General features: G+C 38.0%; 1 protein-coding gene across 3 annotated transcripts in view; it reads left to right on the top strand.

Moving 5' to 3' along the window:
• FNDC3B (fibronectin type III domain containing 3B) overlaps nucleotides 1-24,865 on the top strand; it is a 329,585-nt gene that overhangs the window by 175,131 nt on the left and 129,589 nt on the right. For all 3 annotated transcript variants that reach the window (XM_069475276.1, XM_069475277.1, XM_069475278.1), the window contains exons 5-6: nucleotides 8,841-9,084; nucleotides 12,532-12,813. In XM_069475276.1, coding sequence (XP_069331377.1) covers nucleotides 8,841-9,084; nucleotides 12,532-12,813 — 526 coding nt within the window. The remainder of the gene's footprint in view (nucleotides 1-8,840; nucleotides 9,085-12,531; nucleotides 12,814-24,865) is intronic.

Here is a 24,865-nt window from a genome sequence, read left to right as displayed (position 1 = left end):
TAATTTTTGTGCTGCTTTATTAGTACATTAAATAATATCTAGCAGCAGGTCTACTAACTACAATAATTTTGAAGTTGTGATGAACATAACTATTGCTACTAGAAGTGGCACAACATTTCTAGTCAGAGTACTTGGATATGAATCTTGTCACCTGCTTAGCTTACCTTAGGTTCCATTATTTAATCATACCTGAGAATTCCTCATCTTGAATTTAGGACTATGATGTTGCTTATGTTAGATTGGAGTTGCTTATGTTAACTGGATTTGTTATCTTCATTTAACCATTCTCCCTTCTATCTGTACCTTACCCATTGCCAGGAAAATCTTTAGAGTATTATAGTGAATCAAGTTCTGTGCTAAGCATTTATAAAATATTAAGTGATGTACAAATTGTAGGAGTTGTTATTGTCACCTTTGATTATTACATCAAATTAATCAATTTGCTATTTGGCCTTCAGCATCAGTGCCTAGTCCTACATTTTTCATATCCTCTGCTTTGAGAATAGGCCTTGTGGCTCTCTGTAGTGTGTTGAGAAGCTCAGCCCTCTCTAATGGGAAGGGGAGGGGTTTCCTCTATGCCCATGGAATCCTCTAGTTGGGGCAGCTGGGATATGGTAAGATGAAGCTGTAGCCAGCTAACTGAGGGTCCATCCTGAGGTTAGTCCTTAAGACATTGGAGTTGCAGTTCTTAAGATATGTCTCTTAACCTTGCTGGGCTTCCTTCTTAATTTACAATTTCTTAATAAATGATTGCATTGTCCCCCAACTGGAGCGTTACGTAATTCACTGAAGTAGTTGGATCAAAGAGATAACACAGAGAACGCATTTGTTTCCATCCTCCTCTCCAACCCTCAGTGGTTACAGATCATTGGAAAGTAGTACCTACAAAGAACTAGGTGTGTCTGGTAAGGTAATAAAAGTTGATTTCATTTATATATGCCCTAGTTGTGCCCCTTTTGCCAGATTAAAGACTTACATAAGTGTAAGTAGAACCTTGGCTTTTTTCTGAGTGTATAAAAGTGTTGGCATGTAGAAAGCCAATGGAGGGATTGCCATTTATGGGATTGTCTCCTTGTATCACATTGGGATAAGCCTTTCTATAAGATTCATGCCCAGAAGCACAGAAGACAGGTGTCATGTCAATACCTCAATACCTTCAAATTTGATCCTCCTGTAGGGCAACACTGGATTTATTACTTGGATCTAACCATTCTCCCCTTAGTCTGTACCTTACCCATTGTCCAGAGTTACTGTGTGGGTTAAATATTAAGCACCAATGGGAAATTGAAGATGTCTAGATATAAATGAGGGTGCATGTAAAATGTTTAGGGACTTTTTGTGAATCAGCTCATTACTTAAAGCCTTAGCTTTGATCACTTATAAAGCAGATGAGATGGGGTGTTTGGACTTAACCATTGATTAAGAACTGTTTGAGAAAAGCAATTGGAATTTTCAAGGACCTTTTTTTGATTTAGGAGAGGGTATCTATTATCAAGCTCTAACTGCTCCACAGGATAATCCTTTGTTATTATGTAAAGGGATTTTAGAAACTTAGAAATATTACCGGTCATTTATTTTTCCGTTTGGATACAAAACTAACCATCCTCTGTGGCAAAAGGAGTTGGTCCTAAACTTAAGAGGGTTTATTGTCTCAGAATATATATGGTAGTGAAACATTGGAAAGATCAAATACTCTTTCATTAGTGTTGGCCATTTACACATATGAAGAGAAATGAGGTTGAGAAGTAATGTTTGGTGTTTTCAAGCACAGTTTTAATCATTGAATTTGAAAAGACAGAAAAGTAAGTCAGGAGAATAGGGTAATATATTCAATTCTGCCACCCATTTAAAAAATTTCAATTATTATAGGTACATAATAGTTGTATATATTTATAGGATATCTGCCACCATTTTTAAGTCAAGTAACTTAACTTCATCTATAAAAATAAGATGTTTGACCACTTGCTTCCCTAACTCTTTTGTTCCTCCTTGAATTTATTCTAATGTTTGTTTTCTTCTTACGGTTCTTGGGTGGTGGTGAAGGGAGTTTCATCCATAGCAGCAAGATCTTGATTGGCTAGGGAGGAAGGTACAGTGCTTGTTTCACATCTCTACCCTACATGAAGAACAAATTTGCTTTTCTCTTTTATATTGTTTACAGTATTAGAAAATGCAAAGGTAGGAGGTAGTGCAAAAAGAGAAAGTGAGTGCTGATGTTCTTGTACTCCTGCTTGGTAATGAATAAAATAAAACCGTTAGCTTCATTTGGTATTAAAGTAGAACTTACATTGAAGATGTATGATCTTTGTGTTATAAATACTTGAAGTGAAATCACACTTATTTAAGATAAGAGGGTCAGGAATGACAGATAAAAATTAACTGGGTACAGATTATCTGAAATTTTAGATTAGGATGTCAGCTGTTTACCAGAGTTCTGGACAAAATTTTTGATAATGTGTTTATATTTTTGGCTGACATCAACTCTAAGCAGATAAACTTCATTTGCAGGGGCAGGGGGTGGCTTTTTTATTTATTTGTTCATTTAACCAACATTTATTGAAAGGCTTCTGTGTGCCAGTTGCTTTTGAGGGACTTGCAGTGGGGTGGAGAGACAGCTGTATGATCTGCGCTATGGGACACAGGTGCTGGGGGAGAGGTGAGCACCAGTCTGGCTGGGAGGACTCTGGGCTCATGGCCCGCCCAGCCCCTTGGTCCACATAGCTGTATTATATTGACTGGCCATTTTGTTCTCTTTGGTCACTCTTTGCATCCTCAGTTTTATCTGATATCTTCTCTTTCTGGAATGGCCTGGGAGCCTACTCAGACCTATTGGCAGCAGTTAGAAATTCAGCTTGAGCCTGACTTTCACAGACTCGTTTGGCCCCAGTTTTCTGTGTCTAGGCAGCTCACTCAGTGCTTCTTGCCACCCCAGCAGACTAGCTGCCAGTTACTCCACGCTGCACACATGTTTGTGGGTTCACATGTGTCCGTGTGCAGGGTCTGCTCTGCCCGCTTCCTGGATCATCTCTGGCCATCTGGGGCAGCCTTTTTCATTTTTCTTTGCCTCCTGCCTTTTAAGCTTCTCGTTTGATTCTTGTGGCTTGCAGCCCAGTAGGAGTAGAAAGGGAAGAGTTTTAGGAACTGAGGAGTTTATTAAAATTCCTTTGGAACGTTTCAATTCAGTAAAGGGAACTACCTTCCTGCTCTGTTAGGTAAAGAAAAAAAACACTCAAAATATGTGTATTTAAGAGATCCATTTTAATTCTTGAACTCAAAATTGACACCCCTGCTGCAGCTGTGTGTCCTTGGGTACCTTAGCTTATCTTCCTTGAGCTTCATTCCTCTTGTTTCTAAAATGGGGTAACTGTAACCAGCTATGCCTCACAAGACTGTTGGGAGGATTTAATGAGGTGGTAACAGTAATAGTAATTGATACAAGATTTTGCCACTATTATGTATCAGGTACTGTTCATGAACCTAACATGTGCCGACCCCTTTTAGGTGGAAGGTATAAAGCATAGCAGCAGATAGTCAATAACTATTGGTTGTATCTTAAATCGTTTTCACGTCTCTTAACAACCCAGGTTCCTAATTCTCAACAGTTGATTATTTACATATTCTCAGCATACAACTTCTGTATAATTCTCCACATAGTGGAAACTTCGGTGTACAGACGAGTATGAAAATCTTGGTCCTGCCACTTAACTAGTGCATTTTAATCATGCTGTGCCTTGGTCTTCTCCACGTAAAGCAGGGATGCTAATAACTGATTATCAGAAGGTTAGAGAAGTTAGACGAGATAACTCATGTCAGACAGCTGGCGACCACAGGACTGACTGAGCCCCCCTCTGCTCCCCTGCTTCTGCCACTCCACGTGCTCCCATGAACGCTCCCACCTGCTGCTGACTCCAGCCTGTTTCATTTTGTTTTCTTCGTTCTCTTTGTCATACTTATAAAAATAAAAACACTCGTATAAGACAGACAAAAATTCTCCCTGTTTAACATTTTGTGCCTTCTTCTCCAGCCACTTGTCCTTGTTTCTAGGTCACAGGATAGCACAAATCTTAGGTACATAGAAGATTTCAGTAAATATGTACTGAACTGGACAAAGAGACACAATAAAGAACCAAACTAGCTATTTGCCATCAGGCTTTCTTCCTTAGCCTGAGGAAGACGGCTGAGTGTTTGTTCACGGAAGATAAATGCATCACTTTTTTAAAGAGAGTTTGTTTGTTTGTTTGTTTGCTTTAAAGCAGATAAAGCTTGTAGAACTTAAGGTAGAAGAAAGTTGAATTCAACCTTCATGCTCTGAGGCTCTGATAGGTTGGTGTGTTAGTTTGCTAGGGCTGCCATAACAAAGTACCATAGACTGGGAAGCTTACACAACAGACATTTATTTTTTCACAATTCTGGAGGCTAGAGGTTCAAGATCAAGGTGTTGGCGGGGTTGGTTGGTTTCTTCTAAGGCCTCTCTCCTTGGCTTATAGATGGCCATCTACCTTTGGTGTCCTCACATGATCTTCCTTCTTTGTTTCCTAATTGCGCCTTTTTTTTTTTTTTGAGACAGAGTCTCCTTCTGTTGGCCCTGGGTAGAGTACGGTGGCATCATCATAGCTCACTGCAATCTCAAACTCCTGGGCTCAAGTGATCCTCTTGTCTCAGACCCTGCCCAGTAGCTGGGACCACAGGCAAACACCACCACATTTGGCTACTTTTTCTATTTTTAGTAGAGACAGGGTCTCGCTTACTCAGGCTGGTCTTGAACTCCTGAGCTCAAGTGATCCTCCTGCCTTGGCCTCCCAGAGTGCTAGGATTATAGGCGTGAGCCACCTTGCCCAGTGTTTTCTTATATAGACAGTGGTCATATTGGATTAGGACCCATCCATATGACCTCCATTTTACATTAATTACCTCTTTTAAAGGTCTAATCTCCAAATACAGTCACATTCTGAGGTACCTAGCATTAGGACTTCAACATATAAATTTGGGGACACAATTCAGCCCATAATAGGTAGCAGTCTGAGAACCTGGCACAGCAGTCTTTTCCAAGGTTCTGCGCTTCTCTGGAGAAGACCCATGACTGACTGTTCTGTTAAGTTACAGAACTGGAAAAAACCTAGGTGAAGAATACTTTGTCCTGATTTCTGAAACCACAAGACTTTGTTCTGATGTCTGTAACAGCACTTACTAGGAATTAGTCTAATTTCTGTCTTTATAATATTTTTTAGGCTGTGGTGAGTTTTACTATTGAGCACCTATTTTTTTCTCACCCTTGAATACCCAGCATTTGGTATGTAGTACTTGTCAGAAAATAATTGGTGAATTGAAAACAGGTGATTTGTCTGTCTCTGGACATTGTCACAGTCACTATTTCATACCCCCCAAAAGGAAATGAATGTCTTTTCCGTAGTATCTATGAAGATTGGAGGCATATTTTGTTGCCTCAGGATTTTTGGACTAAACTTTTTCTGATGTCGAAATTCTTTTACTACAGTAATATATTTATTTATGAATCATCTTTATTAAACAAAGACTGTTACTGCCATAATTTCCTAAGTTGCTTATTATTTTGTGCATTATGATTATGATCCTTAGACTTTCTTATTCTTTGGGGGAACATGGGCATAATTTCCTTAGACATAGATCAAAACCGAATTTGATAACTAAAATATGTTGCAGTTTATGTTAAAATATTGAGCACATATTTTTGATAATTGTTTCTACAATTATCTATTTCAGATTTAATATTTATTTTTTTAAATAAATCTTTTTAATGATAAGACATACTTGGGTTTGGTAAGAGCAGGTTTCTGAAAGTGTTTCATTATTCCATGTACATGGAAATGTCTTTTACAAATACCACAGAATAATTTGAGATAATTAAAAATGGGGCTGCCAAACAATTTTTATATGTGCAGGCAATTTGTGGTTTCAAAAAGCTACTTAGTTTTCTAACTGGAAACCTTTGGGGTGTGTGCTTGAAGGGTAATTTATACTTCAGATTAACATTTATTAATTTTTTAAGTACTAGAAATATTTATTTTTATATAAAAAATAACCTTTTATCTCTGTAACTCCTTTATTTTTGTTTTTATTCCCCTTGATTGGAATTCTTGTTTTTGTTAGTACTTTTTGATGAACTTCTTTTTGAAACCACTTTGTTATAGTAGTCAGAAATTATATAGTAAAATGATAAAAATAAATTTTATTCATTTAATTCATTATAATTGTTCCTGTTTAAAAGTCTGAAGAGTTCTTCGTATCCAGTAAGAGCCCTGTTCTTGTTTTACTTCAGTAAAGTCTATGGTTGGTTGCCTGCTGAAAATTTTACATTGAATGAAAGAATAAAGGTTGTAAACTTCTAGAAAATAAATACTTCTGTGGACCTTCCAGAATTGAATAAAGTTTCCATGAAAGAGAAACACCTAGAATATGCCTTACTTTTTTCTTAATAGCTAGTTGGGGTTGGGGAGGGAAAGAAGACACTGTAGAATAGTGCATTGTTTGTATCAGATGGTTAGAGAAATCTGTAACATATTTATACTAATATCGTACAAAGCTTTCTGTGCAACAGCATACGTATACCCTGTATTCTCACACCTGTAGTCCCAGCTACTACTTGGGAGGCTGAGGCAGGAGGATTACCTGAGTCTTAGAGTTCCAAGCTGCAGTGAGCTATAATCATGCCACTGCACCCTAGCCTGGATGACAGAGTATGACCCTGTCTCAAAAGAAAAAAAAAGGTGCTTTGATGATAAGTATCAATACATGCCTGAGAATTTCCTTTGGCATGGTTTAAGCACCCCTTTTACATTCACTTAAAAATTAACAGCCAGCAGCTGTACATTCATAAATGAGGTTAGTGTGATTAGCTTGCCAAGGCCCAGAAGAGGTTACATTTATTAAAGAACACATATAAAGCTACGTCCCTATGTCCTGAACTTTAGTAGGGAGTATGACTAGGAATCTTATTTTTAAGGAGTTAATATGAACTATTAAAATAGTAGAAATATTTATGTTAGGTTTATTAATGAATATAAAGATTTTTGTTCTGTTTTGTTTTCCTTTCCTTTCCTTTTCTTTTCTTTTCTCTTTTCTTTTCTTTCTTTCTTTCTTTCTTTCTTTTTTTTTTTTTTTTGAGACAAGGTCTTGCTCTGTAGCCCAGGCTGGAGTGCTAGTATCATCATAGCTCACTGCAACCTCAAACTTCTGGACCCAAGTGATTTTCTTGCCTTAGCCTCCCATGTATCTGGGTCTACAGGCACGTGCCACTATGCCCAGATAAATTTTTCTGCTTTTTGTAGAACTGGGTCTCACTCTTGTTCAGTCTGGTCTCAAACTCCTGGCCTCAAGCAATCCTTCCACTTTGGCCTCCTAAAGTTCTAGGATTACAGGCATGAGCTGCTGTGCCCAGCCTTGTTTTCTTAATATAAAGATTAATGGCTGTTATTTCAAACTAAATCTGTCTTGTACACTGAAGCGTAGCCTAAACATTGATAGATTTGCCAATTTGGCTTAAGCAATATTTTTTAAAAATGAAGCTAAGTACAGTTTTTGTTTTTGTTGTTGTTAGAATGTTCTAGATACAATGAGGTCATTTTATTTTGGCCTATAATCTACCTCCTGAGGTGTAATGAAAAATCCATTTCAATATACAAACAAATTCAATTTTCTGTTTTGCTTTTGTTTTTTTGAAAAACAAAACTTCTTGTCAGAGTATATGCATGATTGTCTTAAATATTGGATTACACCAGCTGGAGCGTCTCCTTGGCAACCTGGTTCTGGTTTCCAGTTTCATTCTATGTCCCCTCCTTTGTAGGACCCTGACCCAGAGGCCATCGCTCAGCTGTCCCAACCCTACCAATTCTTTAAAGTCCCTGAAGCCTTTCCTGATTCTCCCACCTCATGCTGTCATTCTCTGTAGCCCACAGCTTTACCTTGTAGTTACGATGTCTGTTGTATTAGTTAATTCTTGTGTCTCACCAAAATTGTTTTCAGAGCAGGTGGCATGATGTTGGCCACAGAGGCAGTGAATATTGGCACTGCACTGCCTTAGTTGCCTTCCATGGGTGAATGAAAACACATTTGGAGGAAGTGTGGGTAGAATGTTGATTGACCTCTTCTGCTCGTAACTGGCTGTCCTTCAGAGTACCTTCCTTCACAGCACCCATTGCATCATCAGGACAGCTTGGGAGCAAAGGTGTCCATCTTGACTTGGGATTGCTCAAGTTTTTCACTAGTCAGAATCCCTCCATTTCATCCACATCCTTAGTCCCAGATTAAATGATCTTTTATGGTACTTCTGTGGCTTGTGCCCTTGCTATTACCTTTGATTCCTGAAGCCCTTGTGATAATGGAACTGTGTATATTAAAGCGGGAATGGAGTAGAATGCTGTCAGGCAGATCTGGAAGCTCAGCCCTGGAAGACCTACTTATGTGGCCTAGAAAGGCTATATGGATAGTTATATTCCATATTCAGAGCCATTCCTAAAAGCAATTTAAGCACACATTAAATTCCCTTGTTTTAGATGAAGCCAGTGAAAATTTTGGCAAAAATTAGATTTATTATCAAGCTGTTGATCTCTCCAAAAGGTTTTGTGGGATCAGAATTAGTGGCTGATGAATAGTTTATTTTCATAAATTTTAATAGTTAAATGTTATTACTTCTAGAGCTCATTTAACTGTTTGAATTAGAACCAGAATATAATATGCGTTAATTTTTTTTCTGTGAGGGAAGAGAAAATTAAAATTAAAGGGGACGTTATTAATACTGCATATATTCACAGGATGCTAATAATATGTATTACATTCTTTCCTTTTTTTTTTTTTTTTTTTTTAAGGTGATTGAAGACAATACTGGAGTCCGCCGGGTGGTTGTCACACCCCAGTCTCCTGAATGTTATCCCCCGAGTTACCCCTCAGCCATGTCTCCCACCCATCACCTACCCCCTTACCTGACTCACCACCCACATTTTATTCATAATTCACCCACGACTTACTACCCACCTGTTACTGGACCTGGAGATATGCCGCCTCAGTTTTTTCCTCAGCATCATCTTCCCCCCACAATATACGGTGAGCAAGGTGAGTAGATTATTGCTGGCATTGGGAGCTGTTGAAACTGGTTATAGCACTTAAATAGTTTAACAGAGCCCTTTGTTTCTTCTGTAATAAGCATAGTAGAATGGGACCTATATATATGCTGTATAAAACTCACGGGAAATTCCTAGCCTTCTTTGCCCTGAATTGTGTCTTGGAAAAATTACTTTGTGAGTTGTAACTCTTTTTTCCTTCCTATTTTGCCAAATTCTGTCCCCCACATCCACCCCACAAGTATCAAGGAGTGACATAGCCACTTTTTATTTTAGAAAAGAGGCAGTGATCTGTCCTATGTCTGCGTGTCCTATTAGCATGTTTGTATGTGAGAGTGGCCTGATGTATACTTAGGTTATTTCTTTGGCATCCATGGGGTCCTCCAGTAAAGGGGAAGTTGAAAGGTGTTTTGTGCTCCGTTTCCAATGTTAGAAGATTGTGAAATCCCAGAAACCTTTGGGTTTCCTGAATGGCCTATGTTGTGATCTTGGCAGAACTCAAAACCCCCCTCACTGTTGACGTGGCCCTCCCAAACCTGTTTTTAGTTTAAGAGTAGCCATTAGTGCAGCCACAATCTCACTGGCTGTTACACAAATACTTACCTTGAAATGAAAAGAGCCTCAGAACTACCAACATTATATCTTTTTAAAGTTTTGGCCTTGTTGGTTTAGTCTAAGCCCTTCTCTATCAAAGTGGATACTAAGAAACCAGATAAGTAAGGGTAAAAATTAGATTTTAACCTCTAGGACTTTGTAAAGTGATTTTTTTTTTTTCTGAATCTGACTGTGAATTGAAGCATTTTACTGCTTCAAACATTTATTATGTTGGTTCAGATAAATTGTGTAACCAATATACACTAGAATTTTTTAGCAAGTTATCACCTCACTTTCTCTTATCAATTATATGTGTACTTTCCTGTATGTTCATCTCACATTGTAATTTTTTATTTTTTTATTTTTATTTCTTTTTTTTTCTTATTTACATTCTAAGCTTTTAGACAAAGTAATTTTTCCTTATTAGTGAAATAAAATTGAGATGGGCATTGTAAGTGAAATATCTTGTTATAACTTTGGGATCCAATTTGATTTTTTTTCTTAGTAGTCAGAAAGAAATTTAACATGATTCAAATAAATCGGGTACATACATAACAGAGTGTTGGGAGATGATAGCAAAACATGAAATCAGTACTTCGATTTCATAGCAGCATCATTAACTTCCTATTGAAAAAATTGAAAAAATTTAGTTAGCTATAATATTTTAAAAAGTAGGTTGGGTGCAATGGCTCATGCCTGTAATCCTAGCACTTTGGGAAGCTGAAGCAGGAGGATCGCTTGAAGCTGGGAGTTTAAGATCAGCCTAGGCAACATAGTGAGACCCTGTCTCTACAAAAAATAAAAATAAAAAAATTAACCAGGCATGGTGGCACACACCTGTAGTCCCAGCTACTTGGAAGGCTGAGAGGCAAGAGGATTGCTTGAGCCCAGGAGTTTCAGGCTGCAGTGAGCTATGATCAGCAACTGGACTCCAGCCTGGGCAACAGAGCAAGACCCTATCTCAAAAAAGTATTCAGTGCTTTGACACAATATACATTAAACAATTGAGTATTTCTCAGGGTTTTCTGGCTGGATCTGAGCTATGATGATGTTGTAAATAGCCTTGGCTACTGACTCATGGCTTGATGATACATGTCTGACCTGCCTTATTTTAGCAGTCTGTTAGTGGGATATACATTATAGTTACTGTTTGTAAGTCGTGTCCTTTGCAATTTTAGGCAAGACAGCAGTATCATTTAAGTCATCATTAGAATTAAACAAACAAAATTGTAGTCCCTTCATCTTATCATGTATTTTGGTCTAATTTCATTAAAATAACATAGAGCAATATATACAAATAAAAATAGCTTCATTGATTTCAAATTAAAGCAGTAAAATAAAATCCCTTTGCCTTATAAATAAAAAGCTATTTATATATTCTTACCTTAGTTGTTGGTGTGCATACCCAAAAGCAATTTAAACATTAATTTCCCAAACCATAAGAGTTAAAAAAGTTTTCAACGTGTTTTAAAGATTGTTGTATTTAGTGCCCATGGTAAATATTTTAAATCTCCACTGGAATGTATTGGGGCATTTAGAACATTTACTATCCTCTGGTATATTTTGACGTAGTTTATTTTGTTATATGCTCTCTAAATGGAGTTATATTTGTTTTTACACATTTTCTGTGCAAACTGTTTGTCTTGTGAAGATTTGTTTTTAAAGATCTTCCTTTAGCTATATGAACAGAAAGAAAATAAAAAGTTTAAGACTACTGGAGTCCAAAGTCTTTTGGAGCTTTACCACTGAACTATTGAAACATCAGTTGTTAAATTACTTAGGGTAACCATACATTTGTACTGTGCCTGAGACAGTCCTGGTTTATGTTTCTTGTCTTGGAGAAATTATGAGTAGTCCTCTCTACTCTCAAAAGTGTTCAGATTTTGATGGTAATTTATATGGTCACCCTGTAGATAGGGAACCCTTTTTCTTATAAAGATACAAAGGCCTAATCTCTATGTTATGCATTGTCGTTTTTATTGATGCCTAACTATGATTTCAAACTGATTTAAAAATTTAAATTTAAGATAAATTTTCCTCTAAGATCATAAGATTATTTTGCAGGCTCCCATTTTCTCTTGAGCTGCTTGAAAATATGCGTAGTGAAGCCAGCTGACATTCTACTTTTGTCTTACCTCCCATTACTCCAAGAGAGCAGTTTGACACCACAGCTTATTATGTGTGACACCAGATTGCAGAGATGGCTTTTATTTACCCCTGCACTTCCTCCTTGAACATTTCGCCTGATTCTGTGAACTTTGATTATTTTTAATGGAAATTTCTCATTTCATTATTTTAGTAAGTTTTGTTCAAATGTTGACTCTTTTGGATGGCACAAACAATTCTTTATATTCTGGTTGCTGTATATTTTCCAATAAAAATGTTATTCTTTCTACAAGGATAAGTATACTTTTAAATATCTTGATTCTAAGTATACTTTTAAAGGCAATATCTTATTTTTTCTAACTTTTTCATGTTTTGCAACTACTAACAACATTTTGACAGGTAAAATCAAACTTAGTAGTTATAAATTCAACTAGAATATGAACTCTTTGAGGATAATAACCTTGTTTTCAGTATTCCCCATAATTTATGGAAAATTTCTGAACACCTAGTTTTTAATGATTAATTAATTCCTTGATTGGTTAGAAATGAATGGGAATACTTTAAGTATATTATGTATAAAAAAAACTGTCTTAAATATTTTTGTGCTGTATTTAGTAATCCTTCAGACTTCTTTTATACTTTAGACTTCTTTCTTCAGGGGCCCAATTATTTGACAGTTTAATAATTCATTATTGAAAATGTAGACTGAGCTTGCATTTATCATAATCATTCATTTTAGAAATTATACCACTGTATGGAATGTCAAGCTACATTACCCGAGAAGACCAGTACAGCAAGCCTCCGCACAAAAAACTCAAAGACCGCCAGATTGATCGTCAGAACCGCCTCAACAGTCCTCCTTCCTCTATCTACAAAAGCAACTGCACAACAGTGTACAATGGCTATGGGAAGGGCCACAGTGGTGGCAGTGGCGGAGGTGGCAGTGGTGGTGGGCCGGGAATTAAGAAAACAGAGCGGCGAGCAAGAAGCAGCCCAAAGTCAAATGATTCAGACTTACAAGGTAACGCTGGAGACATTTGCCATAAAGAGTGAACTATTGGGACAGGGACATGCTAAAAGAAACATCTTTTACATAAGAACATTATTTCATGGTGGTTAGTTTTTCTGTTAAGAATGATAAGGTAGACCTTCTCTGATCTGTTTCTTCGAAAGGAAAGAATATTGCATCATTTATTTTTTATTAATACTTCGTGGCAGAAATACTACTTTTTGGTCACATGTACCATGTAACTTTCTATTTAATCTCAGTAACAAGTATATGAAAGTTTTTGCACGTTAGCCTACTTCTTTTGTTTCACTCTAAATAGATAGATGTGAAAGAAATTAAAAATAAAATAATTTTCTAAGTATAGGCTAATTTAAATCTCAAAATAATTATACCTTATGAAGCCAGATATAATTACTTCAACAATGTACTAAAATTTATTATTTTATAACAGGAATATATTTCTGTTTAGTTTCAGGCATCAGTTATTGTTTAAGGCCATCTTTTTATCCTGAATGAAGTATTCATAGACCAAGAATGTGATGGAAGAATCAGGGTTACCATGTATAGACAGACAGACATCAGCTTAGAAGGGCATACATTTTTTTGTAGATTAATCTTTTGGCTATAGATCAATTGATTTGGGAGGAAGATGTATGTGTTTTAAATGAAGTTTTGTGGTGAAATTTAGAGACTACCTATTTTGATGTCATAGGAGGAATAAAAACAGGCTTTTTAGTTAGGCATAGACAAGACTGACTTAAGTGAAGCAGAAGAGGGTAACATTTGATAAGATAGGTGAGTTTTCAGCGATAAATTGCTGGACAACAAAGACGTGAGCAACTGTAAAAGACAGGAAAAGAACTAATTATGACACTCATTACATGATTCTTTCCTGCATTTCATTCAGGTAGAAACAGGGACTGTGTCTGTGAGAATGTGTTTGTGAATGAAAAAGGTGGAGATTGTATATATTTGATTGTCTAGGGAAGACAGGCCTCTGACAGGGGCGAGGAAAGTTAGGTGAAACCAGAGGCTGGCATCAACACTTCCCCCACTGTTACTCAGATGAGTGAATTGTAGCATGAGAAAGAGGAATAGTAAGATACAGTGAAACGTGAACAGCAGTTTCTCTGAGTGAATGTGTCATGTATTCTTTTAGTTTTGTTCTTTATTCTTTCCTTTATTTTCTAAATTTTTTGTAGTTATGATACATTATAATTATTAAACAAGACATAAACAAGTGTCATATAAAAGAGACTGAAGGTTCAAGAGGCTTTTAAACATTTAATTTCTAGTCAAATGATACCATAATTTTTAGTCCAATGATACTATAATACCTGAGTTTGAAATTAGCTTATTAACACTTCAACCATATTTATATAATAGAATTCACTCCAAAAAATTAGGGGTAGGTTTTCCTAAAGAGAATTTTCATCCAAAAAAGAATGTATAAGCTGTTCAGAAAGCTTATGAATTTTGAAGTACTTTGATTACTCATTCTTTAATAATTTTTGCCCTGCCATACACCAAAAGTGATTTAAGGCAGATGATAGATACATACAATAGAGCAGATTAAATTAAATTAAATTTAAGTAAGCATTAAGGGGCAAAAAGATAAGGGGAGGAAAATAAGATGAAACAGGTTAAAGCTACCACAAAAATTAATGCAGTTATGGGTTAACTTTGGCAAAAGTAAATACCTTTCTTATACATACAGTTATTTCATATCACATATATCTAAATGTGTGAGCTGTTCTGTATTTTAATGTTACAATAGTTGGAAGAGAGGAAACAGATTTGCCTTGAAATCTATACCGAAGTGTTTGCTAACATAAGTAAATGTGTTTATAAGCGTTTTGGCATTGTACCTCATGAGAGAGAAAGTATTTTGAGTACCCTAGGCTTTTGCTGTTGTGTAGAAGACAAATTATTTTGTTGGGTAATAGTGAGATCACTTTTGCCATGGGCTTCTAGGAACATGTGTTTCATGATGAAAAGTAGAACAAGTTTAGTTTGAACATGGTTTGTTGTCCCTTTTCCATTATTGCCTCCTCAAAATCACCTACAGTGCTACTTTCCATGTAGTTTAACCATCAAAGAATCAGATGGGGAATTATTTTATGCACTCTCACTCATTTCAATAAAAATCTGAGGGAATTTATGTATTGGTTAAAAAATAAATGTTTACTCAAATGAGTGGAAAACTTATATCCACACAAAAGCTTACACAAAAGTGTTTGTAGCAGCTTTATTCATAATTGTCAAACTTAGAAGCAATTAAGATGTCCTTTAGTAGGTGAATGGATAAATTATAGTACATCCAGACAAAAGTGGAATATTATTCAGTACTGAAAAGAAATGAGCTATCAAGCCACGGAAAGACATGGAGGAACCTTAAATGCATATTACTAAGTAAAAGAAGCCAATCTGAAGGGGCTACATACTGTCTGATTCCAACTCTATGGCATTCTGGAAAAGGGAAAACTATGGGAATGGTAAAAAGATTAGTGGTTGCCAGGGGTTAGAAGAGAATGAGGGATATAGGCAGGACACAGGATTTTTCTGGCAGTGAAACTATTCTCTATGACACTGTAATGGTGGATACATGTCATTACACATTGGTCCAAACCCATAGGATGTACAACACCAAGAGTGAGTCCTAATGTAAACTGTGGACTTCTGGTGATAATGATGCACCATTGAAGGTCCATCAGTTGTAACAAATGTACCACTCCAGTGGGGCATGTCTGTAGGTGAGGCAGGCTGTGCCCGTGTGGGGGCAGGCGTGCGTATTGGAACTCCCTGTTCCTTCTGCTCAGTTTTGCTGTGAACCTAAAACTTCTAAAAAATGAAGTCTATTCAAAAATAATAAATATCAGGAGATTGAGGACAAATAAGGTAAAGCCATGAATAAGACTGTGTGTGAAAGATTGCTGTAGAGTTGCGTAATGTGAGCCATCTATTTGGTTTTGAGCCTCCTGATTGTCCTGAAAGCAAAGAGGAAAATGTGTGTCTGGTGGAGTAGGCAAACATTAGAGCACCTCTCGTTCATGGAGTCCATTCTGTTGCTCATAACGTTCAGTTGTGTCTGCCTCAGAATGCGGTTGTTGGCTCAGAGGATCCCACAAGGCTGCTTTCTGCTTTCTCATAAATGCGAGCATTCTTCCAGTATATCTCTGCCGCAGTTTACTGCGGCTGACTTCTGTACTCACTAAATGAATTTCTTAAATAACTTTTCAGTTTACAATGGCACCTGATTAATATTAAACTACAGTTAATACGAGTATGATATACCTGTGTAGGCTCATATGGGGTTTGCACAAGAGTAGGATACGTGCTTAACCATGGCATGTTGTGTTTGGTATTTTTCTGTATTCTACTTAGCTTAAGTTGTCCTCATTTCCAGAGGAAGCCAACCTTTTTACTTCATAATTTCCTTGCTTTTGAAGGAATCTATTAAAGTTTTTTACTTTTTTACTACTTACAAAGAGCAAATGTTAAAAAAAAAAAAATGCTGGATTTGTACCTGGTCCTGTGGTAAAGCTAAGCGCACATAAAAGAAGCAAAGAACTTATGTTAATATAAACAAATACATTAAAAATATGGAGATATATTAATTTTTCTCTTAATTGCTAGTTCTTGGTTGTGCTTCGGAAACACTGGTGAGACTTCAAAACAGTAGAGGTCCGTGAACCTCATATCAGATGTTCTAAATCAGAATCTTCTTACCAGTTTTGGGGTCATGTTGCTGTGGTGGGGTTTTTTTGTTTGTTTTTTAATCAAACTTCCATTGGGGATAATTGTCAGCCAAGAGAGAAAACTACTTTTCTAGTGTTAAGTATGGTTACGGAAGGTATGGTTCACTCGGTTGTGCAGTGTGAGATAGGGACTTTGTTTTAGTCACCATTCTCTCCTTTCCAGTACTATGTCTGGCACATAGTAGGCACTCAGTAAATATTTGTGAAATGAATCCCATATTCTTAATTGCTTTGTTTTCCAGAGCAAGCCTTCTGTTTGAACACACGCAGCTATTGTACCATTTCCTCTTCCTGGAACAAATTGCTATATTGCTCAAGGATACTGCTCTGTGGCTAACCACTCCTTTCATTTATTATTACCTTAAGGAAAACAAGCATGACAGAATTCCACAGTACCCTCAGAAATACAGGATTCTTGTTTCCTTGTAATCCCTTAGAGCTAATAGAGTGATATGGGCTGAGAATTGTTGGGACATTGGTATTAGACAACAATACTTGGCTTAGAATTGGGCTTTGGCTCTTGCTATTTGCTTTTAGTATTCCCTAAACCTCTGTCCTCTTCTGTAAAATAGGTATTTTAATTCCTATATTAAATATTAAAAATAGCCTAGCTTAGTTTTTAACACCTCAGTGTAATGGTAACCCCTATTATTTGAATATTCTTATTGTTTTCCTCATCCTTAGTACTCCTGTTATTATAGGATTATCTCTCATCCAAGATATCTTCTCCCCAAAACAGGCATCTGTCTGCTCTCCCATCTGATGGCCTTTCCCCTTGCCCCTTCTCCTATGAGCCAGAACCCACCTTCCTTTCCTTAGACCCATCTTGCAGTTTGAAAGGTAAACCTTGTACTCCTGACCACTGCTGTCTCTGAAAGTTGCTTCCAGGCTCTCCTGAGAGAGATCGCCACTGGGGTAGAAATGCACCCTATATTTTGGGGACCTCTGTGGCAGAATTGGTGCCAGATTTCACACATCTTCTTGTCACCTCATTATGTGACACTCCCAGCTCTGAAAGAGAGAGAACTACAGTGGATGGCCTTTTGGGGTATCCTTTATCATGGACCCTGTCCTTTGGTGTCTCTTCATATATTTTCTATGATTCCCTTTGCTCCATCGGATCCTTAAGAGACCTCCCAAAAGGGCCACCAAATGTTTTAAGATGTGTAGTTATCCATTTCCTCCTCCAGCCCACTGTCCATGTTAGGGCGACAGCCAAATCAGATCCGAACATGTCATGAGCTATGATCATGCCACTGCACTCCAGCCCAGGTGACAGAGTGGGTAACGTGTTTTAAATAAACAAGAACACATTATTCCCTCCTTAAGCACCTCTATGGTGCTCAAGATTGTCTACAGAATGAAGTCTGAACTGCTTGACATGGCACATGCTCACCTCCTGTGGCACTTCAGATTCCCTCCCAGACACCCTGTGTTCTGCCACATTTCATGAATATGCCTAACTTTTCTTGGCCTGTCCTTCCAGGTCCTCTTCCTAGCAAACTCCAACTCAGCCTTTCAAGAGTCAGCTCAGTTACTGCTGCCTCTGTGAAGACTGCCTGCCCCCACCCCAGATACCATAATGGCACATAAGTGAGGGAAAAATATTTCAAGAATTTTTGCCCCCCTTTTTTCCTCTTCTCCCAGCATTTGATTTTAGATCAGTTCTTGGGCATCAAGTCCACAGATGTTCAAGAACAAGAATGGAAAAATTTGTTCTTGTGTGCAGAATATTATGCAAGAGCTGGGCTTTGAGCCTGTTCTGTGGCCAAAACCCAGTTAAAATAGTTATATTACCTTTCATCCCAGAAGCTAAAGAAGTTTCTGGTGCTCTTTGTTAAGTGAGAGGGAAGTTTCATTTCTTCCATTATATTCTTGACAAAACCAAAGCATACAATATTATAATAAGGAAATTATTCAGTGCAATACAGTGAGTCAAGATCTAGGTTTCTGACTGAAACCCCCCCAATTTTCAGCCAATTGTAGCCGCTTTGTCATATTCAGCCTCAGAAAGGAGAGAGAGGCTGTTAGTGTTGTTTTAGAAAGGATTATGTGAATTTAGATGAGAAAAAATAATCCTATGTTGAGAATCCACCGTCTCATAATATGGAAAGACCTAAGCAATACCAATAATGTGTGTGTGTATGCATGTATGGGAGAGAGGGGGGGTAGGGTTGGGGTGGGGGAGAAAGAGGACATCAAGAGTACAAAGTCACAATTCCAAACACTTTTTTGTGTGTAAAAGTATGTGGCATGTATAGTTGACACTACAGACCTTTCCTTCATTTCTGGGCCTTACCCTAAGACTGAGGATGTGTTTTTCACACATTACTTGAATATTCTAAAAACACAATAGAATTGTAAGATTGAATAGTTTGTGTTTTGGACTATGTAATATAGAATAAACCATTTCACTAGGCCTAAGTTTCCTTTTCAGTAAAATGAATGGGTGAGTGAGGGTCTGTGGGCCTGTTAGGGACTGGCTGCAGAGCTCTGCGCCCCCTCCCACCCCCCACTCCTCCATCTGTGGAAAAATAGTCTTCCATGAAACCTGGGGGGGTGGTGGCACACGAGCCAGAAGGTGAGCTCCAGGCCAGTGAAGCTTCATCTGTATTTATGGCCTCTCCCCGTTGCTCCCATCGCATCATCACCGTCCTCCCCCCACCCCCAGCCCCCTGCTGCCGTGGAAAAATTGTCTTCCGTGAAACTCGTCCTTGGTGCAAATAGGTTGGAGATCATTGAGTACTTAGTAAGTGATTTTCAAAGTCTTATCAATGAGCAGATTCTATTTTTCAGTCTGTGGATCTCTCCAGGTAAATATAATATCCCTTCACCCCACCACTATCACACACATGTGCATGTTCATGCACATACATGCACCGTGAAAGAAGATAGAATTAGCACTCCTGTGGTTTGAGGAGGGAACGTGGGTCCTTGTCACCATCCACAAGGCGTTCTCAGGGATCCAGCTCTAGCCTAAGCCCTGGCTACTCAGATCTCAGGCCATCAGCATTAGCACCATCTGGGAGCTTGTAAAGACACGTGCCCTGATGGCCTGCTCTAGACCTACTGAATCTGTGGGGGTGGGGCCCAGCAATTTGTGCTGCATCAGGTGCTCCAGGTAATGATTAGGCACGGTAGCATTGGAGAACTACTGGCCCTTTGAGTGCCAAGCAATTTTTAACTAAGATTTTAAATGACAGAGGTGGGGAAAGTGGAGGTGGGGAGATGGGAGGCATTCAGTTAGAACACTTGATTTAAGTTGAAGCATATTCCTTGTAGCATGTGTATAATGATAAGCATATACTTACTAGTGGTGGGAGAGATCCTTTTGTGTGCTAACACATAGATAATAGCTCATGTGAGGATCTTTACAATTTATAGTGCCATATGGGGAAAAATTGGGACAAAATGGTAAGAATTCCAAATATAGAAGAAAATGAACATACAGCATACTTTTGGCATTTGACCTTTGGAATTGTTGACAATCCAAAGATTCAGTTACACTTTAGATTAAATTCCACCACATGGAGTCATCGTTTCTGGTTGTAACACTGAAAACCAGTAATGAGGATATTATTCTTGTGCTTTCTCCTTCAGAGATCACAAATTGTTCTCTGACTCAAGCAGTATTATTTATTATCAGGTTTTTGTATTCTAATTCTTTGTCAGGTGTTCCTTCCTTTTTTTTTCTCTTCCTATATTTTGTGATCACTGCTCAGAAACTAGAATTAGACCACAGATGTTTCCCTCAAATTAGTATTAAAGTTTACTTATTATAATAGTGATTATTATAAGAAAAATTATTGTACAAAGGTTTAGGATGGCATGTTTCTCTCTAGAGGTCTCAGATTGTGAACATTTGTGGGTCCTTGGTGTCTGTCCTAGATGGTGTGGGAGGTCTGGGAGGGCATGGCCACATCTACCTGTGCAGGGCTGACAGTGGTTTCCTTTGTTTGGAATGATGTGACTCATGTTAATAAGGTCTGGAATGTTGGGAGTCAAGGCAGATTTTCTTTTGGAATCTCTTTTGGTCCTCGCTCCCTGTAAGAGATAATGCTGGTGCTTTTCTGCTTAAAGCAGGATATTTACTGGGGCTTTTGCACTTTACACATGGCTGTTTTCTTCTTTCTCATGTAAGCTTTTCTACCTTATGAGTGCCTACCCTCCTAGGCATGCTTAGGTATTTTGGAAGACTGGAGAGAGAGTGGATCATTGGTTGTGGATGGGGCAGGGATCTATTTTCCCCCTGGAGTATGTGCCTCCATTACTGTATTTGCAACTGTACAGTTTCTAGGTGGAATTTCAGCATTGCTTTCTCTGTCAAGTCTGTAGTTGATGTTGAATCCTGTGTGTTTTCACCTGCCTGCAGCTGCATATGAATTCTTAGCATGGCAAAAATATCAAGAAAACATGAAAAAATTAAAAAGTGAGCTCAGGTCAGTGGAATTCACCCACTTGCTGCCAAGTACAATCTGAAGAGTGAAAATAGTCCAAACAAGCCCAAATAACTTTTAGTTTTTAAAAGGACAATGTGGACCCCTGGATTAGAATGCAAGAGACATGAGACATTCTTCTTGGCAGGAAACTGGCAATTAACACCATCACTTCCATTTCAAATGTAGGCTGCCAGATCTATCCCCGCAGTCTTAGAGGCCGAGTGACTCTAGTTAAGGGCCGAGCAGACTTTAAAGCCTTGCAGCTGTTTACGTGTGGGATGGAAAAGAAGATAGTTTTGGAGTAGAAGGCTGTTTTTATAAGGGGTATGCTGCTCAGTAACACGTGCTTTCTGACTTGGGCATTATCCTGCAGACCTAAGGCTAGAGAAATCAAACCATGAGTAACTGTTTTCCTATAAGACCCCTGTATGCCAATTTTATCCCCCCCTTACTGGGATGTTGACTTCACTGGTACAAAGGTAAATTTGGCAGCTCAACCAAGAGGAAACTATGGTGGCCTAAATTGTTGCTAATGAGTGAAGTACGTAGTTGTCTTTATCAAGTTACATCACTTACCCTCTCCTTTTGCCTTTGCCCCATTTCCCCCCGTATTTTTGTTGCAATCTAGGCCATTTTACATATGTTAACTATATGATTCTTTCAACAGGAAGGGTGAGATATTTTTGTCATGTCAAGTCAAGAAGTCTTAATCCTTTAAATCATACTTGAAGCTTCACGTTTTTCACTTACATACAAAAAGACAAACAGCATGCAAAAAAATTCTTTGAGTTTCTTTTGAAATGAATGTTCACCAGAAGTTTGAGGGCAGAATTTTGATTAGTTTCTACCATATGTAGTACTTAGCTCTGCAAACCCATATTATTTTCTCTGCCTTTTTGCTTTCTTGGGAACTGATCATAGTGGCATTTAGATGACATCACAACCCATGTTGGTAAAATACATGTCATCCCAAAGAATCCTTTAAATAGCAGGTATAAGTGATGATATGGTTTGTTTCTGGTATATATGTAACCTTCAATTTTATTGAATTGAAACTTTTATATGCTATTCTATCATTTAGCTACATTGAATTCTGAGTTTAACTAGGCTAGAGGTCATCATCACAAATGTGCCATACTTAAAAGCAAAATATGTACTAGTTAGGACCTTGCAGATCTAGGTTTGTTCCCAGTTCAGCCGTTTGTGAGCTGTGTGCCCTTGGGCATGATAGTTAATCTCTCAAAGCTTTATTTTCTTCACGTATATATAAAATGGAGGTAATTAATGGCATCTATTTCAGAGGGCTATCATGAGCTCTTAATACAATTTCAGACACTTACTAAGTGCTTTAAAAATGTATTGGTGAGTATTAGCAAAGACCATAATATTTTTTTGCTTATGAGAATTGCCCTTCAGAGTGCAGAGGGGCAAGGCAACCTGCAGTCTGGGTCAGTGTTAAGTAACAATGAATGCCAAGGACTTGAGATAGGAGGGGATTACAAGGGGCATCCGCTCCTAAGAAAAGATTCTATGACTGTTGCCAATTTACAAACAACCTAGTAAGTTCTGGGCAAGAATAAAATTCAGTCCCCCCCTCCCTCTCTCCTCTGGGTCCTCTGTGGGCTGGATTCTCTGAGTGAACCTGAGGACTGGGTTATGATAGGCCATCTTGATACTGTTTGCACCTGCTCAACAGCTTGACCACTTTAAATTGCTTCATTAGATATTATAAGTATTGGAAAAAAAGGTAGGGGGAGGGTAGCTAGAGGTGACTTGGGCAAGCACCAGCTTCCCTATATTTATTTTACACCCACATTCCTTGCTGTAGGGCAGTTAGTTAAGCCAGATGGATAAAGCATCTGGGACAACCCAGATGGATAAGCTAACTAGGTAACCCAATAAATTTCAAAGTCTTCCACGATTTTTCTTCACGCCCTGGAAGTCGTACACCATCACGTCTATATTCTGTGGGTTGCGTAGACCTGCCCTGGTAACGTGGTGGAAGGTTCTACAAAGGTGTCAGTGCTAGGAGGCGAGGATCCTAGAGCGGTGGGCACTGTGGAAGCTGACCACCACATGGTGCAGAGAGTCAGAAACCATTTCTATTAATACACTGTCCGAAATAGTCTCAGCATTTGTGGTAGAATTTTGGCAAATTTCCTGCTGTTATGTCAACATTGGTTTTGTCTCTGCATCTCCTTGCATGGAATAGAGCTCTAGGTTGTCTACATAAACGGCCACAGGAAGAGGCAGAGTGTTGAATTTCTGGTTTTATGTGATCAGTATTGTAATGGTATAATTCTAGTCAATATGGCAAGTGTGCTAATTATAGGTCATGCTTTCTACAATGGTCAGCCTTGGCTTATATTTAAATTTAATTTACCCAACCAACCACACAGTGTAGTGGACTGTATCACCCTGTTTCAGTTTTTGGTGCTGTAATGAGACCTTGAAATTCTATTAAGAATTAAGTAGAGAACACTAAGTGTGAAGTGGGAAAGTTCTCTGGGAAACAACAGTGATACTAGCTCAGTGCATGTGATTCACAAAATAATGAGTGTAAGTGCCCCTGTAGTTGACTATAAAATTTCCTCATTTTTCTCTGGTGCTGAATTTCCAGTTTAGAAAACTCTCCCCCTCCCTTCCCCGTCCCTCGCCTAGATGGTAACTACTTTCCAACTGTATCATAGGAATAGGGCTTTCCGTGTAGGTGTTGTGCTCAGAAAAGGGCAGAAAAGACCAGGTGATGGGGATGATTTGTTCCAAGCACAAAAGAGAATTGTGATGGTTTAGAAAGACTGGAAAATGAGGAGAGGGGAGAGAAATGAGAAGGGCCTCAAAGGAATGGCGCATTGAAATAAAAGGAAGTGGTAAAAATAGGAAAACAAATGGCATGAAAGGAGCACACATAGTGGGCAGGGAAGATTAGTGGACTGTGGAGTAAAGATAATTTGTGAAAAAAATAAGAGAGGTTTCATGGTTCCATTTTTATATATTCCGTTTCTTCCTCTGGATTAACATTTTCCAGAGGGGTGGGGTAGAGAGAGGGAAGCCTTTTTGCCCTGTTGTGGTCCATGAACCCTTTTACTGGCAGATCCACTTGGAACAAATCTCCATGTGAATAAATCTCCTACTCTTTTCCTATTTGGACTTTACTGACACTTTTGTCCTCCTCCTGTGCTGCATTAGAGCATCTGTTGCCAGCATACATTGATTTGATAAGCAAATTAAAAGTGAAGTCTTAAGTAGAACTTTGAAAGGCATAGCAGTACACTATATTGAGGTATTGGGTTTTTTGAATAGTGAAGTTGTTAAAGTGACGATTTAGAGTTTTGATGTGCTTTAAAATGGAAAATTGAGAAATTTTTTGGTTTTAAGTTGAAAATTAAGCACAAGAAAGAGGGGGGCACCACTTCTCCTTTATCCCTGGGTTAGTGTGCCTTTGTTAAAAGCAGCCTGCTTTAATTGAAGATGCCATGATTTTTTCAAGTCCTCTTACAAACTGAGCTCACTCTCACATTACCTTTAGATATAATGAAAAGGAATATTTGTAGTATTTCTATAAAATGCTCAAGTCTTGCTTTCTAGACTTATTAGATCTAACCCATGAATACAACATGAGCAACTGAGTGGGAAGAACTAGGTCTACCAACAATTTTAAAAAATTTTTCATAAATGCATTTATTATTGCTGTGCTTAATTCACACAGTGAACGTACATTGACCTCTTTTTCCCTATTATTTGAAAAGACATAAATTATTATATGGAACAGTAAGATCCTTAAAACCCAGAGGGATGGAGAAACTGCCATATTTTAGGTTCACTGAGTTCCTCAAAACTATTTTAAGTGTCTTGCCAAGCACATTT

The sequence above is a fragment of the Eulemur rufifrons genome, chromosome 7 (assembly GCF_041146395.1).
Source record: "Eulemur rufifrons isolate Redbay chromosome 7, OSU_ERuf_1, whole genome shotgun sequence".
NCBI lineage: Eukaryota > Metazoa > Chordata > Mammalia > Primates > Lemuridae > Eulemur > Eulemur rufifrons.
The sequence above is the reverse complement of the archived record's forward strand: the minus strand, read 5'-3'. Positions and strand labels throughout refer to the sequence as shown.